The sequence below is a fragment of the Hylobates moloch genome, unplaced genomic scaffold (assembly GCF_009828535.3).
Source record: "Hylobates moloch isolate HMO894 unplaced genomic scaffold, HMol_V3 SCAFFOLD_4, whole genome shotgun sequence".
Taxonomy (NCBI): Eukaryota; Metazoa; Chordata; class Mammalia; order Primates; family Hylobatidae; genus Hylobates; species Hylobates moloch.
In genome coordinates, this window is record NW_026652279.1 from 60970488 (window position 1) to 60988460 (window position 17973).

The window sequence follows — 17973 nt, forward strand, 5'->3', positions numbered from 1 at the left end:
CCCAAATACCATAATTTTGTTCGTTATCTTCTCCAAGTAGCCACACTGATGTTTTAAGTGCAAAATGAACAAGTCAATATGTAGGAAATTAGTAAATTTTATACCTGATTGACTGGCATTTCATTTTCTTGAAGCTTTTTTAGGCCTATTTTCTGAATTTGTAATGAACAGAAGCCTGAGTTTTCTGTATCTGAAACATTTTTGAAAGTGATTTTAGTAACCACTGTTAGTACACACAGAAGGCTGACACTGTTCTTCATTTATAGGCACAACTGAAAAGAAGACTTGCTAGTCAGGGATTAGCTTCCTCTAAAATACTCTTGGACATTTTATTTTATTGTATTTATTTATTTATTTAGAGATGGAGTCTCGCTCTGTCACACAGGTTGGAGTGCAGTGGTGCAACCGGCTCACTGAAACCTCTGCCTCCCAGGTTCAAGCGATTCTCCTGCCTACACCTCCTCAGTAGCTGGGACTACAGGCACCTGCCACCACACCAGGCTAATTTTTGTATTTTTAGTAGAGACGGGGTTTCACCATGTTGGCCAGACTGGTCTTTTGAACTCCTGACCTCAGGTGATCCACCTGCCTTGGCCTCCCAAAGTGCTGAGATTACAGGCATAAGCCAACGTGCCTGGCCAACATTTTAAACAGTAACTGTTAACTGAGTAATTTTCTACCACATAAGAAGATACTTATGTAACAGTTCTCAGAATCCAACTGTTTTGCAGTTGAAATTTTCTCCCAAGATTCCAATTAGTATAAAATTTTAACTTGCTAAGAAGCATCTCACATAATAAATAAGCCTATCAAGAAGGCAATTTATATTAACTTAGAATAAACTAGACTCTGTGTCCCCTGAATTAAACACCAGTGAGCACCCAAAAGTTTAGACTTCCTTGCTTTTATTACTTATATCTGTTTGTTTATTATGCAGTCTCTGAGCCTGTTCCATCTGAAACTGAAGCTCCCTTGATGGCCATAGGTAATGATGCTTTCTTCCTTCTTGGCCAATGTTTCTCTGAGCTTGCCCCTCTCATCTCTTTTTTCATTAGCTACAGTATGCACAATTGTCATTCACCATTTTTGTTTTCGTTCTTAAAAATTGTTTACTTTTTTCAACGGGGGCCTTTTTAACGTCATTAGGCATCCTTACATCTGCTGCTCAGCTTGTAACACATAATAGTTATTCTTTCTTCGATCACCTTCAGAGACATTCGAATTGCTTGAGTCACAGTCACTCTGTCTATATCCATCTTTCAAATCAGAAAATTTTTTGAAACCTCTGCTTCTGTGTGGGTACAATTTATGGATGTGGGAGGGAAGCAATGAAAAAGCTAGTTGGAGTTTGTCCTCCATGTGTTTATAAGGAGCTCATGATGGTACATAACTGTTGCTTTCTCGCAAAAGTCCTTTCTTCCTGTTCCACATTATTCATATCCAAATTGATCTTTCTGTTGCTAAACTCATCTTGCGATGCAAAATTCCAAGCAAAACAAGGATTCTCTGTTTTGTTTGAAGACAATTAGTTATAAATATTGTTGTCATCCTGTTGTCCTGACTTCCTCCATCTCTTCTATTATATATGCCTTTAGTTCTGAAGATGCTCTCAGTGGTGGCTTAAACCAACTTTGTGCTATGATGTCTTGAGCAATAAGGGCAAGTCAGCCTCTCTATAAATGCCTAAAGAGTTTTTGAGGATGAGATGTTTGAATGGGACATTTAGCCTTCTGGGCTTAGTGAAAGATAAATGGAGATGCTAATGCCAGAGAGTTACAATTTTTGATTAATTTTATATCTGTATAATCAACTTCAGAATGTTATAGAAATCCTTTTTATCTAGACAAAAGTTGTATCATTACCTTTTAGACCTTTTTCTTAATTATCTCTGTTTTCTACTTGAATAATTATCTCCTAATTAGCCATTTGAAATAAATGAATAAGGAGGCAGAGTAAGAAGCAATATCACATTTATTACAAATAAAAAGTACAAGAATTTTGCACAGCTCTCACAAATCTCCAGTAAATAGACTGAGAACATTTTTCTAATTCTCCTCACAACTACCACTCTCAAAACAAATTAATAATGGTGGTGAAAACTTTTTAAATACCAATGGAAGCTTTTATAACAAATTTTTAGAGTACTTTAAAATTGTATATTGGACAACTAAGATTTTCTTGGATCCAGGTTTTTTATGTTGTTGGAATCAGATAATGAAATACAGAAAAATATTTTTCATTGCCCTCATAGGGATGCAAAGCGTATGGATATTTTGTGAAATAAAAGGATATGATAGTTTGGCTAGTTAGGGGAAAACAAATAATGTTTTCCCAGAGTTCAGAAATGCATTTAAAACATTAAGGGGTTAAGAAGATTCATTTTCAAAATAACTTTCTTTTTCTGTATTTCTTAATCTCCATTGTTTATTGTATTGCTTTTGGTTAGTTCCCACCACAGACATTGAGCCTGTAACTGTGAGAACTGAGGCTGCAGCGACAACATTAGGTAATGACCTCTTATGTCTTTAAGTATGAGTTTTTCCTGCTCATTGTCTAGTCTATTCCATCACTATTTGGGCTAAGGGTTTTTTCTTTCATAAGATCTTCTCATCATCCTCTTGTCATTGAACTATATTCTTCATTTTGAATGTATTGAAAGTGCTTAAAACAAGTTACTTGGTTATAAGCCCGTACGCCACTAGAGAACAGTGTCTGTGTCCCATTTTTCCCATATTATCCAGCTTTATTAATGCTTGACAGAGCCTGTGATTCTGCTCCAGTAGTGTTCTATGTTCAAACTGAATTTCAAATACAATTAGAAATGTCTGTCTAATAAATATCAATTATAATTCTGTGGGCATCTTACTTTCTGTTGTTTTCAGATATACAGAGAATTTTTATTGTCTACCAACTATTTTAGAAAACGAAATGTGCTTATACTAATAACTTGGAATGGAATGTGTGTCTGAGCCAAGTAATTTCTTAGTATGCTCTCCCAAAAGCAGGCGGGCCTGGGTCCCTCTCTGATGCGATGTCTACGTGCCTATGTCTGACTTCCCTTGGGTCTGGGCCCTCTTTGAAAATCCTATACCAGCAACTAATAATAAAGTTGCAGTTTATTTTTTAAAATTACATATATTCCATCTGTCTCAAAAGACCTGTCAGTAGACCAAAAATACATATTTTTGCATATAGATGATCAGAAGAAAATTCTAAACCAAAGAGACAAATTTCTCAAGACTTAAGAAAACTTTAGAAAACCTAGAATCATGTGTAATCCTTTCTTTGGTGTCTGGAGTCATAAGACTACAATAACCAGTTTCCTTTCTTTAGCTCCAAAAACATCGCAACGAACAAGAACGCGTCGTCCACGTCCCAAACATAAAACCACGCCACGCCCAGAGACACCGCAGACCAAACTAGGTAAATAATATGTGGTTCCTTGTCCCGGTGGCATCCCATTGGATGTGGCATGGGGGTGGCAGTTTAAGATGCCACCTTATAACCCACTTGACCCTTGGGGTGAAGGCCCAAGTCATGGAAAGCAGCTGCTACCAACACAGTGCTCTGGCGATACCTGTGACTTCCTCATGCTGCTTGCGTGAGGACCTCCTTGGTGCCTGGGAATTTTACTTGCTTCTCTGACATTCAATTACATTTTTCTCTTTGATTCCTCAGCTCAGCAAAAACTGAGCTGATTAGGTGTCTAGTTAGCAGATTTAGTTCAACCTGTCACACATTTTGAACGTTTGTATCTGTGAGGAATATTTTAGAAAAAAACAAATGACTTACCTGTGTGAGACTCTTCATAACAGATATACAGGAATGTGAGGAAAAGCAAATATTTATTAAATTTTACCAACTGTTAGGCACATCATTAATTCTTAGAGAAGCAAAACATCTGTGGGCTGATAAGTGTAATGTGAACCTTTAGGGAGAACTCCATTTCTACAAAAAAATTTAAGAAAAATTAGCCAGGTATGGTGACATGCGCCTGTAGTCCTAACTACTTGGGTGAATGAGGTGGGAGGATCGCTTGAGCCCGGGAAGTCAAGACTGCAGTGAGCTACAATTGCACCCTTGCACTCTAGCCTGGGCAACAGAGCAAGAGCTCCTCTTGTGGACCTTGAAATTTGTAGAGCCTGTAGATTTATTGGTGGATGGGTAGGAATTATATAAACAGAGGCAGGAAGGTGTCGTGTGGTGGTTACATTGGAAGGATAGGAACTGCAAGTGCAACCTGATTGTAAGAAAGGCAAAGTTCTTTTAGTTGGACAGTAATGCTGCTTTTGGTAGGTCTACAAAGAGCACTTCGAATGCCTGACTTTGATGATTGGATTTGAGCCAATTGGCTCCAGCACGCTCTCCTAACCTAGGGGTCAGGCCTTTTCTGTCCTGATAACAAAGAGATGCACTAACAAGTTTGACGGATTGAATGACCCTCTATATCGGGTTCTTTGTATGCCTTTGTTCGAACAGGGGTCTTGGTCTTTTTCCAAAGTGCACTCTCAACAAAGAAGAGCATTATCTGTTATAGTCATTCATCAGTGTATGTGCTTAAACGTATCAGTAATTGCATCTATCATGAACTAGGGCTTTGTTTTCCAGTTTATAGTGTAACCATACTTTCACATTAGTTTTTCCTAATTTTTAAACATAACATTATTAGATGTCCTAAGATTTTTCTAAGCAGTGTTTTCTACTGTATTATCAGATAATATAAAAATAAGAAAAACTGGTAGCTAACCATGTTACAGATGCTAAGGTTATATCTGTTTCATAGAAGCAAATAAATATGTACCCTTACTTGAGAACTTCAAAATGTTTGCTTTGTGGCTATAGAACCAATGCTATAATGGTAAAGTTCACTTTTCAAGAGCATGATGGATTTTCTCGTGTGTTTAACATTTATTTCTTTTTAAAATTGCTTTTGATCATTTCTTGCTACAGACTTTGGACCTATTACTCCTGGGACATCTTCAGGTAATAACTCTCTATGTCCTTCAGCAAGTGCTTTTTCTTACTCATTGTCAGATTTCGCTGTGGTGCTATATAGGCTATGGTACCATCTTTTGTTGTCATCTCATTACAGTATTCATCTTAAAATATGGAAAGCTTTCTTTTTAAAGAAATATGCAAGGACTTAATTCAAAACAGCTATCTGCTCCACAGCCCAGCTTGAAATTGTGTCATGTTTGAGTCTCTGAACAATACTCTTAGAGCCAAGATCCAACTACAATTCCCCATATATTCCTTAGAGCACCAACGCAGTATCAAATGATGATATCATGAAGTTTCTGTACGCACCTTTCTGTTTTTCAAGTTCTATGTAGTTTTTTTGCTTTATTGATGTTTCTGTGAATTTTATATACTTAGTCTAGTAAATTACCAAGTGGAAAATTTGCCCAAGCCTAGTTATCTTAAATTATAAGTGAATAGTGCAGGGTTGGTTAGAACCTCTCTCACACCATCAGAGTTAAGCAGTGATTTGGATTAGAGACACTTTCAAGAAAATAATGATAGTTTCTAATGTTCGTTTCTTAAACGTAATTATATGTATAATTTTTGTCTCTGGAGAACTTTCAGTTATCAAAGAAAACCTATTAAGATACTGAAGGAGAAAATTTCAAACCAAAGTGACAAAGTTCTGTCAACTCAAACTCTAACAAGTATTTTAAAACTTATAGCTATGTCATCCTATTCACAGTAAATGGAGCCATCAGCACCATATTAATCCTAAATTTTCTTCCTTCAGCTCCAACAACAACAAAAAGAACCCGTCGTCCACATCCCAAACCTAAAACCACGCCCCATCCAGAAGTACCTCAGACTAAACTGGGTAAATATGTAGTTTCTGTTTTGTAGAATCCAAGCAGTCTACCATGATTGGGACTGTAAGTTCTATGTACATACAATCTATTGTGTCGTGCCTTATATATCTCTTAAGAGTAAAAGCTACTGGTTAGTGAGGAGAACATGAATAGCTTAGCACCTCTTGCTTCCTTTATAGGGATCTTCTCTGCTGATGATTATTTACTCTTCTTGCTCTTTTATTTCATTCCTGTCTTAAAGGTAAAGCTGCTCAGTATTGGGCCAGCACAATCATTTAAATTGACTACTTTTATTAAGTCACTTCTAATTCCCCAAAGCCATATTAGTCCATACATCAGAAGTGGGAAGAATGTTTTCTTTCCCAATCAGTTTACACTGTAGTTGTAAACAAAAGCTGTTCCTGCATAACCAGTTAGAAATGAATATGAGGCAGCATGTTTATGCAAATATAATTTCTTGCATGGTATAAATGCCACCTCCTAGAAGCATGGCAAATATTTAGAGGAGGAAAATGTCCAGGATAATTAGAAACCTGCATGGAAACTGGATGAGTAGAGGGATGAGGGAAGAGAGGCTGATAAGCAGGGAATGTGTTGAAGCTGGCTCACCAGACAGAGGATGACTCGTTGATACCCTGCTGTTCAGTGATGAATTAAAGGGACCTGGGATGTCTGCTCAAGAGCTAAATTTGATCTAGGGGGCTTCAGTGATCCCTACTTCTGCACAGGATTGTGCTTTTTCTGTTCTTAGACCTGAAGATACCCAGCCCAATGATACCAAAAACTGAGAGTTGGTTCTTCAGCTACTTATGTTAAGTACGGCTGTATTTATAAAGACCTAGTCTCTTAATGAGTGTGGTCTCAGCTTCCTTTTGGCTGTTAATATGTGTGGTGCACAAACTCAAGGGCAACCTCCCAATGATTCCCTGCTCCTGGAGTTAACACCTTTATATAATCCATCCTCTCCTTCTCATCCTCTCTCTTTCCCTCCCTGTCTCTCTCTCTCTTGTGCTAGCATAGCAGACACACCCCCAGCACATGCACCTATTCAACAGAGTGACACCCATCACCTTTGCCTTATTTTATTGGTTAAAAAGATGTCAGAGATCCAGCACACACTCAAGGGGAAGAGATGACACAAAGGTGTTAACACCAGAGGCAGAAACCACTGGGGATCACCATAGGGGCTCTCTGCTACACTGTGTTTGCTTTCAAGTGTAAATGTTTATTCTATCTATCATTATTGATTACTGCTTATAATGAGTGCTGTTTGGTTTTTTGGCTTCCACAAAAGTTCTAGTCGTTACCGTATCTTTTTCTAAGAAAATGATTGGCCAGCTTTTCTAGTGTTCATTAGAATCAGATGGTTAACGAACAACAAGATCTTATTATTGACCTCAGTGAGATGCTCAGCAAAGTCTAAAGACTATTGCTGACTATCTTCTGAGTCAAATGAGTGCCTGATTAAAGTTTGGAGAAATATTCAAAGGAAAAAAAATACATCCACTTTCTTTTGAGTTATGGTATTAAGAATTAATTTTGCAGCCTTAGAAATCTGATTTTTAGTGGTAAGATGAATGTTCCGACATTTCATGCATTCACCAAATCTCTTTGGTTTCTTTTATTACTTTTGATCAGTTCCTGCCACAATCCTCGAACCAGTTCTTAGAACTGAGGCTCCAGGGACAACAGTAGGTAATGGCACGTTATGTCCATCAACATCTGCCTCTCCTGCTCATTTCAAACCCATTCATCACCATCATAACCACAGCTTCTCCCACTTCACAAGGCTTCTGTGTTATCTTCTATCATTCATTACTTCTTTATATATATGAGTGTATATATATATATATAATATATATATATACTTGTTGATAAAAGAGCCAAGCATGAACTTAGGGTCAGTTTATATATTGCAATGTAATGACTTTGAATTACCCACATCTTGCTCCCACATAACATTTTAACCACATTCTTTGTTACTGAGTTTCAAATATAATCACTGGAGGGTGGGGGTGAAGGTGTCTGTCCCTGGTCTAGGCTGAGTAAATCGGCACAGCTACTACGGTGTGACATAGTTCTCTTGCAGATCTAAATTTCTACATTTTTGCTGTCTGCATTATATATATGTGTATATATATAGCCATTTGGGGGTAAGGATGTGTTCTTGTTTCAGTAAAGAGTAAAATTTTCCCAACTAAAGAGTAAAATATGCCCAAGGTTGGTAAATTTAAATTATAAGTACCATCACAAATATAAAATCACCCTATACCTACCCCCCTCACCGCCATAACTCAGCAAGGTTTTAGAACTTGTTCTTCATTTAGGAATCCCTGTGAGAAGCTCCTTGAAATATCATCAATAAACTCATATTTCTATGTGATTTTTATTCTTCAGAAAAAGCTACATGATAAAAAGAGACACTTTATTGAAATAGGGGCAAATATTTCAAACCCAAAAGAAACATTTCTTGGAAGTCAAGAAATTATAACAAGTATAATCTTATCCACAGCTTCTGGAACCAAGCACGCTGTATTAACCCGAAGTTTTCTTCCTTTAGCTCCCAAAGTGCCTCAACAAACTCGTCGTCCACATCCCAAACCTAAAACCACACTGAGTCCTGAAGATCTTCACACTGAACTGGGTAAATTTGTAGGTCATGCTTGAGGAATCCCAGCAGCCCACCCCAGTGGGACCCAAAGAGAATGAAGTAGGTGGGCAAGGTCAGCAGCTGATCCCACATCAGACTAGGCAATGTGGAACAGGGCTGGGGAGATGATGTGGTAGCCAAATTCCTTATGCTTCTCTCTCAGCATCTATTTAATTTACTTCTCATTCAATTCTCTTCATCCTTTCAATGTTGAATGTATGATAAAGTGAAACAGCCAGAGAAGGAACATAGGTTCATGCAAGTGGGAGATTATTTCTTGTTAACTATAGGAGTCATGTGAGTCACAAATAAGAATCTAAGGCAGGAGTTGGCAAACATTTTCTAGACAGAGCCAGATAGTAAATTTTCTAGGCTTTCTGGGCCATATAGTCCCTGTAGTATTTTCTTCTTCTTTTTTTTTTTACAACCACTTAAAAACAGAAAAATCATTCTCAGGGGAAAATCATTCTGGGGGAAGAGTAATAGACAAATTCAAAAAGGCAGGGAATGTATGGAAACCAGCCTGAGGAGGCAGTTTCTCTGACCACCAGAGGCTGTCAGGTGTTGATCAGAACATTTCATTGAGGTGTCTGCAGCTAAGTGAGAAGGGGTCTTGAATGCTGGCCTGAGGAGTTTGGATTTTAGGTAGGAATCATCTGCATCCCTGTGCTGTCAGGCTTTCTCTGGGTGTTGCCCAGCTGTATACCACAGACTGAGGGGCTGGCCCTCTTCTTGTCCTCTTAAGTACTCACGTTGGACAAAGCTCATGGTCTTGTTCCAAAGATGAGTTTTCAGCAAAATGTGTATGGTCTACTATGCTCTGTTAGTTAGGTTCAGATCACCAAAGAATGAGAAAAACTCCTGGGACACTTCACATGGACCGTTATCTGAATTATCTGACTACAAAGTAAATGACCATTCCTCCTAGAGATGAATTGGTACCCAAGGACAGAGGTGCCATTTTCTCTCAGCTCAGGAGGCTAATTGTGTTTGCTTTGTGCCCTGGACAGATACGTCGTGACCTGGTAAAATTCTTTTTGAATGTTCTGAGTTTTTATAAATTTTTAATGTTTTGTTGGTGTTTTATTTTTATTATTTTGGCCAGTTCCTGCTACAATCCTTGAACCAGTTTCTCCTATAAAAGAGGCTCCAGGGACAACATTCGGTAATGCCACTTTTTGATCTTCAGCAAGTGCTTTTTCTGCTCACTGTCAAGCTTATTCTACTGTATATTGCCATTCAATTACATTTTTGGTTTTGTAATGGTTGAACGTGCATAAAACAAGTTGCCTCTTGCTCATAAGAGAGCTATATCTGAATCTAGTTTGGGATCTTTCCTGGTCTTTAACTTAAAATGTTTATTATATCATTTTGTTTCTGGCTTAACCAGAGTTCTCTATTAAGGGAGATTTCACATATTCTTACGAGGTTCTGACCTGAACTATGCTAACCAGGCTGTAACATAGAAGTAACACATGTCTCCTACCTGATCTATGCTAACCAGGCTGTAACACAGAAGTTTCTTTATATATCCCTTATACACCTCCCTTTTTATTTTTTTCCTTTTCTGGGGGTTTATATTTTTGTTTGTTTTTTTATCGCACTTACAACCATTCCCAAACATCTACCTTTTTAATCTGCCTGTTATTTTTGTTATTTTGTTAATGTATGAGTAATATTTTTAGTGAATTAATCAACAGATAATGTGATCAAGACTAGTAGATTTAAATAATAAACTGTATCCTTAGTATAAATTGAATTCCCCCTAGTCCCCATCATAATCTGGATGATTTATAATCTTTTTAATCCAGGCAGGGCACTCTAGGAGAATGTGATAAACATATTAATCCTAAGTATCTGAATTAATAACTTTGTTTAATCTGTCAAATTTGCATGTTTGCAAATTTGTTATTGAAATATCTTAACAGAAGAAGATAAAGTATAGTAGGAGCAAAATTTTTGCATTAGAAAGATATATTTTCTGAAGTTCAGGAAAATCTACCAAGCTTTGGAAAAGCTAAAGATTTTTTTTAAGTCTATGATGTGCAGAAGCATAAGATTTAAAATAACTGAAGGTTGTCTTCGTCTACCTCCAAAAACCTCCCATTGAACATATCATTCACAGCACAAACTTAATACCACTCCTTGTCTGGCTACTCTTGAGACTACACAAGATAAGTATAGGGTCTTTGGTTTATGGAGCTTAGGAGCCTGTCACTGATAGAAATAATAGACTCACATACCCCTTAGTGAGGGAGTCCAGAGGGTTGTTACCCCCTCATGGTTGACAAGGAGTCAGTTTAGAAGAGACCTGCAGGATCTTCCCTTTTTGTAGTAGGAGACATGTTTTACTTCGCAGTCTGCAGGCTAGTTGAACACAAAAACTTTTCCCACGTGAAAAGCCTAGAGAATGAGAATAAGCCAGGGTGTTTTTGCAAATTAAAGATTTTTCTTGGGAATATAAATGTTAAGTGTTAGACTTATTATAGGGTCTTAAAGTAAAAAATGAATTTGGGTTTCAGTAGAGCCAGGAAAGAATTTGGGTCTTGAAGTCACATCACAATTTGCACAAATAGGAAGGTGAGAATGAACAAAGATGAAAAAACTGGATATAAATAGAGGCGGCCAGAAAGGGCAGAGATCCTGCTTCTAGGGTCAGCCAAAACATTTTTGTTGGTAATTCTGCATTTGGACGACGCCATGGAAAGTGGATGGAGGGCTTGAATGTCTCATTCATTGAGCCTGACATTGTTCTCATGAGCATCGAAAATCTTTCTTCCACACTAGATCATGTTTTCCCTCTGCTAAGCGTGGACAATGACTTAACTGGATGCCACAGACTGAGTGGCCACCCCTTACCCAGCATCTTGAGTGCTTTTGTTTTGACAGAAGTGAAAAGTTCTTTCCAAAGTGGAGTTCCCAGCAAGATCATCAGTCATTTTTAGTTATTTGTGTGATGACCATTTGGATATTTCATCACTTTTTCTGCAACCATAATTTGATAAACATATAGTACATGTTCTCTTTATTCAGCATCACTAAAGTGCAAATTAGTTTTTCACATGCTTCTTGAGAATTATTAGAAACGTATTTAAGTAAATGCCTTGAAACATCCTAAAGTCTTCCATATTATATTCAGATAAACACCATAACTACAGGAATTGTTTGCCTCATCTAGTGCTAAACAGAGACCAAAGATGATGACCGTCTCATGAGATGGTGTACTTGATATAGTTCGGCCAAGTCTAGACCAAAAAAAATTAATTTCCATTTGAAAAAGGGCTGCCATTACAAAGCAGTATAAATTAGGTGGCTTCAATGACAGAAGTCTATTTCTCACAACTCTGGAGGCTGGAAGTCCAAGATCAATGTGTCTACAAGTGTGGTTTCTCTTGAGGCCTCTCTCCTTGTCTTGCAGATGGCCACCTTCTCACTGTATCCTCACACAGCCTTTCCTCTGTGTGTGCAGCTCACGTCTCTCTTTCGTATGAGTCCATCAGTCCTGTTGAAGTAGAGTTCTACCCTTATGACCTCATTCAACCTTAATTATCTCTTTAAAGGTCTCACTATGAGGATTAGGGCTTTGACGTATGAATTTGATATGTTGGGGGTGGGGGTGGAAATATAATTCAGTCCTAATGCCCTTCCCAGAAATGTTTAATTATCCTAGAGGCAGTATTACACAAGCAAGATACATTTTGATGTGAATACTATAGCTCCAACACATTTTTTACCATCTCTTTTGTTTATCTTATTCAGTTCCTGTTACAGACCTTGGGCCTGTTACTTTTAGAACTGAGATCCCTGCAACAACCTTAGGTAACGACCCTACAATTACCTGGCTGTTTGCCAAGTGCTTTTGCTGTTTGTTGTACAGTCCATTCAGTCTTCATCCCTATAACATGGCATGTCTTCCTCTATTAAATAGCAAACCTCACTGCCTGTGACTATTCAACTATTTCTATCATCTGAAGAATACTGAAGCCTCCTAAAAACAAGTTTCCTGTTGTTTTTATGAGAGCCAGGCTTAACTCAAAATATTTACCTGCCATGTGGCACATTTGAAATTATCATGTCATCCCATGCTTCATTTGCAGAGTTCTATATTAACATTGAGTTTAAAACAAATTGGGATCTATTTCTTATCTAAGCTGATCAGCAATAACGGCTATTCTTACTCTCCTTTGCACATCTGAGTTTCTAAATTAAAAAAAATGTCCAGTATGTTTCTTTCTTTATTAGTGCTTTAAGTAATGATATGTTTTATTACTAGTTTGACAACTAGGGAATTACTGAAGTCTGAAATCTTAAATTATAAGCCTCTTCCTTAATGTGACCCTAACTTCCTATCCCTTCTCATTGAGTACTCTGCCCCAATCATTTTCTTTTTCCCCAGCAAGGAAGTTCTATAAGTTTCTCAATACAAGTGCTAATCTTCACTCCTTGAGTGAGCAACTCGACTATATACATGAATTTGCCTGAAAAGTACCATCAATGATAAAATAACACATGTTATAAAAGGAATGAAAAAGTAAAACTAAAAACAACTGAAGTTCCTGGAACTATAGGAGATCTGACAAGTTTTGGAAAAACCTTTCCTCAGTATCCAGAATCATAAGACCTAGAGTAACACAAGGCTTTTTCTTCCTTCAGCTACCAAAACATCAAAAAGAACCCGCCCTCCACGTCCCAGACCTAAAACTACACCGAGCCCTCAGGCACTTGAGACCAAACCCGGTAAATCTGTGATTCCTTGATTTAAGGGTGATCCCTGGCAGTCTGTCGCAGTGGGGACTGAAGCAGTGCCAATGCTGAGCAGCAACAGGTCTTATTATCCCTAAGCATGAGGGCATGAGGCATCATCAGTACCATCTCCTCTGCTCAGCTTTCAAGGAGAATAATGTGTGGGTGAGACCCAACTGGTGCCAGCATATCTTATTATTTCTATGTGAGACTTTTCTTTGAAATCACATAGTTAGTATATTTTTTACTGTCAAATTCCATTCACATCTTAAAGGTAGAACTTCTTTAGCAGAGCCAACATATTCAGTTCAAGTAAACATAATTGTAAGTGCCTTGCATATTCCCATTCCCACGCTGGCAACAATGGGTGATACGTCAGCTTTAGGAGAGTTATTTTACTGCATGAAGATTTTTCATGATTTTACTGCATGAAGTATGCCCTGTCTGCGTGAAGCTTTTTCATGATTTTACATAATCATGAAGATATGTTTGCCTGACACAAACATAAAGTGATGATCTTTGTGTTTTATCTCAAAAGAAAAGATCGAGGTGGGCTGGACTTAGACCTTGGGCCCACTGAGGATTTGGATGAATGGAGGGAAGAATGAACTAGGGCAGAAGGACCACATGTGTTGGGTCAGCTAGAAAGGCAGTCCAGTCTAGATGGACTCCTTCTAGATGGTCATATATGACTGTTGATGATGGTGCATTTGGAAGGGTACATCAAGCCAGATGAAGAAGGATTTTGAGGACCTGAGTCAGAAGCTTAGATTTGATACAGAGACATCAAAAGTCTTTGATTTCCACTTATTCTGGGCTGAGGGCAGACAGATGCTCTACTGATTATTATAGGCTGAGTGACCACCCTGTTCTCTTAGGTGTCATGGTTTGGACATAGGTCTCAAACTCTGTCTATAGATGAGTTCTTGGCAAGATGAACATAGTCCACTTCAATGATTAATTTTTTATATCAGTTTCAAACATATGAACTGTCTCTTGTATCCATGTTTACTTATACATAATAAGCACTAGTGTTCAGAAGTACAGAGTAATTGTATCTTTTAAGATAATTTCTAAGTATATGTGAGATAAATGCATTAAAATGTTTTCCAGTGCAGTTTTCCATATCAGAATTCATTAGTTAAAAGCTTAATAGAATTTCATGTTGACTTCTTTAACCTACTCAAGATAGTTCAAAAGCTAAGCCTGAGACTCACCATGCCTATAGTTTGGCCAAACCATCAATGAACAAACACACATTCTTCCCCTCAGTTAAGAAGTTAATTTTTTTCTTTGTTTCTCTGGAAGAATTGACATACCAGTAAAATTTGTTTGCATGTGAGTGTTCTAACTTCTTATATGTTTTAAAAATCTCTTTGATTTACATGTTGTTTTGGTCAGTTCCTGCTACAGTCCTAGAACCTGTCACTGTTAGACCTGAGGCCTCAACAACATTAGGTAATGTTGATACACAGCGTTTTCAACAAGCTTCTTTTGCTTATTGTCAAACCTAGAGTTTCAGTTTGTTTCTTGTGACAACAGTGTCATTCTTGATGGCCATTCAACTCTTCTTGAAATTATGAAGACTCTTAACTGTTGTTTTTAAGAGAAGCAGTCATCCATGAATCTACTTGAGAACATTTATTTGCCATATAACCTGCTTGAAATTGTCATGTTATTCTGTGTTTTGTTTAAACAGTGTTTGTGATAAAGCTATGTTTCAAACATATTAGTGGGTTTCTAACTCCTTCCTGGACAGATGAAGCTATTAACTCTCATAAAGCCAGAGGACTCATTGTGCATCTAAATTTCTACCCTTTTTTCTATTTGCATAGAAATTTATTGTTTTGTCTCTAATAAGGTCATAATATGTTCAGATTTTAACAGCTGTATAGAATATGTGCCGAAAATTGAAAGAGTAAGTTGTACATCTCAGATTTAGTGGAACTGTCCTTCGTTATCCATTAAAATTTGGCAATAGTACTTAACCTTTTTGGTACCCAGTAAAGCTACCCTATGAGATTTTCATTAAAATTTCTAATCTTTATTTCTCAAATTAAAAAGTGATTTTTGTCTTAAGGAGCTTTCTATGATAAAAGATGTATAAAGAGGAATGTATGTGACAAAAATCTCAAACCAAAAGGCAAATATCTATCAAGCAATAGAGTCATGTTTTTTTTTTTTACCTCACGCAGCTTCCAGAATCATAGATAATGTAGTTATGTAGTAACCCAAGAACTTCTTCCTTCAGCTGCCAAAACATCACAACGGACACGTCGTCCACGTCTCAGAACAAAAACCACACCACGTCCTGAAGCACCTGAATCCAAACCAGGTAAACTATGTGTTCCTGGTTTAAAGAGTCCCTGCAGCCTAAGCCAGCAGGGTCTCAAGAGTAATCCCAGTGGTTGGGAGTAACCAATAGGCCCCTGTGAGAGGGAAGCTACAACTCATGGTCAGCAGCAGATCCCACTGTGAAGATGTAAGAGAAACACTGTCAGGAGATCTGTGGAGCAACTGTGAATGCCTCATGCTTCCTTTGTGCAGTCTTCTCTGGCACTGTGCATTTTATTAACTTCCATTTGTCTCTTAAAAATAAAACTTCTTTAGAAAAATTAGACATATTCAGCTCAAGTCAACAAACATTAAGTGCCTTAGATATCCTCCCAATCATATTAGCACATTTGGGGTATACATCAGATGTCAGAGATGCATTTTGATCCTCAAACCTGTAAGGCAGTTGAGAACAGAAGCCTTTCCTTTGTAAATAAAGTAAAAGATGGTATGGGGCAGTATCTGTGCAAATACAAGACTGGTTTTGGAGTGCTATCAACAAGATGTGCTTGGTGTGTAAATATTTGGAGCAGGGAAATATAGATTAAGGAGAAATGGAACCTTGAAATCACCAAGGCACAGGGATGAGTAGAAGGGTGGGAAGAATAAAATCAGAAGGAAAAGACACAAGTAGAGACCAACCAGAGGAGACAGTCTAACTGGACAACTGATATAAAGATGTCTTACTTTGCTGGGCACGGTGGCTCACACCTATAATCCTAGCACTTTGGGAGGCTGAGGCGGGTGGATCATGAAGTCAGGAGTTCAAGACCAGCCTGGCCAAGATGGTGAAACCCCATCTCTACTAAAAATACAAAAATTAGCTGGGCATGGTGCTGGGTGCCTGTAATCCCAGCTACTGAGGAGGCTGAGGCAGAGAATTGCTTGAACCCCAGGAGGTGGAGGTTGCAGTGAGCCGAGATCGTGCCACTGCACTCCAGCCTTTGTGACAGAGCAAGACTCCATCTCAAAAAAAGAAAAAAAAAAGTCTTACTTCAAGATGACAGGCAGATCCCTTCTGAATCTCACTAGGACCGTGAATATCCGTGGCAGAGATGCCTAGGTCCTTGATGGAGCAGTTGAGATTTGATCTGGTGGACATCAGCAAGCTGTTCTTTCCACATGAAGGCATGTTCTTTCTTTGCTCAGAATGGAGGACTATCCTACTCAATTCATCATGCTAAGGCCTCCGTCTCTTTCCAAAGATGAGTTCTTAGCAATACCTACATAGTCCATTTTGGATTATTAATTAGATAACCAGAGAATGAGGAATAAGGAAATAGGTACCTGAGTTAGGTATAGTCAAATTTTAGGAAGTCAACTGTCTACTTTTTTAGTTTTAACAGTTTTTAAAGGTTGCTATATAATTCTATAAGCTGTATTATACTAGTAAGACTCATTTTTGAAGAAAAGTTTTGAGTTCACATTCATTTAAAATAATCATTTGGTTAATTTTAATGCTTTTGATCAGTTCTTACTGCAGAGCTCAAACCTGTTACACTCAGAACTGAGACTTGGGTGACAACACAAGGTAATAGCATGTTGCAATCCTCAGTAAGTGTTCTTCCTTCTCATCGTCAAACCCGTTCCATCGTCATAGCCGCAGATTCTTATGCTTTTTAAGACTACACCATCATTCTCTGTTGTCATTCCATCATATTCTTCATCCTAAAAGTATTGAAAATTCTGACTCTTAAAACAAATCACCCTTTGTTTTTCAAAGAGCCATGCATGAACCTAACTCAGGCTATGTTTTGGGTATGTAACCATCTGAAATTATTTTGTCATCCAGTGTGTTTTTTAACCAATTTTTTTGTTAAAGGTGACTTTAAAATGCAGTTTTCTTGATTCTAACATTATTGTGATACCAGAGAGCTTCTTTATGAATCTAAAGTTCTATTTACTCATTTATTTTTGCTATCTATGTGATATTCTCTGATTGACATTTTCGTTAATTGTGTGGTCTTATTTTAGTAATTGTCAAAGAACTTAAAACTGACCACCACCACTATATTTTAGCAGTGACTCTTGACCTTTTTATTTGATGAATCCTATTGACTATTCTCCACTTCTTAATTTAGCAATTCCATTTTAGAATATGACACTTCTTCCCAATCAACTTTCTTCAATTGTAAAAGGAGACATACTATTATAATAATAATGAATGTTTCTAATTAAAAAGTTAAAAAGACAAATTTCCTGAAATATGAGAAAATCTAGTAAGTTTTAAGAGATCTCAAACCGTAGGTCATGCTACTCATAGCTTCTGAACTACGGACTCTGTAGTAACTGAAGGTTTTCTTTCTTCAGCTCCTAAAACATCACAACGAACTCGTCGTCCACGTCCCAAAACTAAAACCACACCAAGTCCTGAGGTTCCTCAAACCAAACCGGGTAAATTTGGGTTTCTGGTTA

General features: G+C 37.7%; 1 protein-coding gene across 8 annotated transcripts in view; it reads left to right on the forward strand.

Annotated features, from left to right (window-relative positions):
- The window catches only part of ABI3BP (ABI family member 3 binding protein), a 248619-nt gene that overhangs the window by 158588 nt on the left and 72058 nt on the right, over window positions 1-17973 (forward strand). For 3 of the 8 annotated variants that reach the window (XM_032150299.2, XM_058437575.1, XM_058437576.1), the window contains 14 exons: window positions 938-985; window positions 2447-2506; window positions 3334-3423; window positions 4951-4983; window positions 5756-5839; window positions 7470-7526; window positions 8392-8475; window positions 9587-9646; window positions 12241-12300; window positions 13135-13218; window positions 14626-14682; window positions 15476-15559; window positions 17030-17089; window positions 17869-17952. In XM_032150299.2, coding sequence (XP_032006190.1) covers window positions 938-985; window positions 2447-2506; window positions 3334-3423; window positions 4951-4983; window positions 5756-5839; window positions 7470-7526; window positions 8392-8475; window positions 9587-9646; window positions 12241-12300; window positions 13135-13218; window positions 14626-14682; window positions 15476-15559; window positions 17030-17089; window positions 17869-17952 — 945 coding nt within the window. The remainder of the gene's footprint in view (window positions 1-937; window positions 986-2446; window positions 2507-3333; window positions 3424-4950; window positions 4984-5755; window positions 5840-7469; window positions 7527-8391; window positions 8476-9586; window positions 9647-12240; window positions 12301-13134; window positions 13219-14625; window positions 14683-15475; window positions 15560-17029; window positions 17090-17868; window positions 17953-17973) is intronic. The other 5 variants (XM_058437577.1, XM_058437580.1, XM_058437578.1 and 2 more) reach the window with 3 other exon arrangements.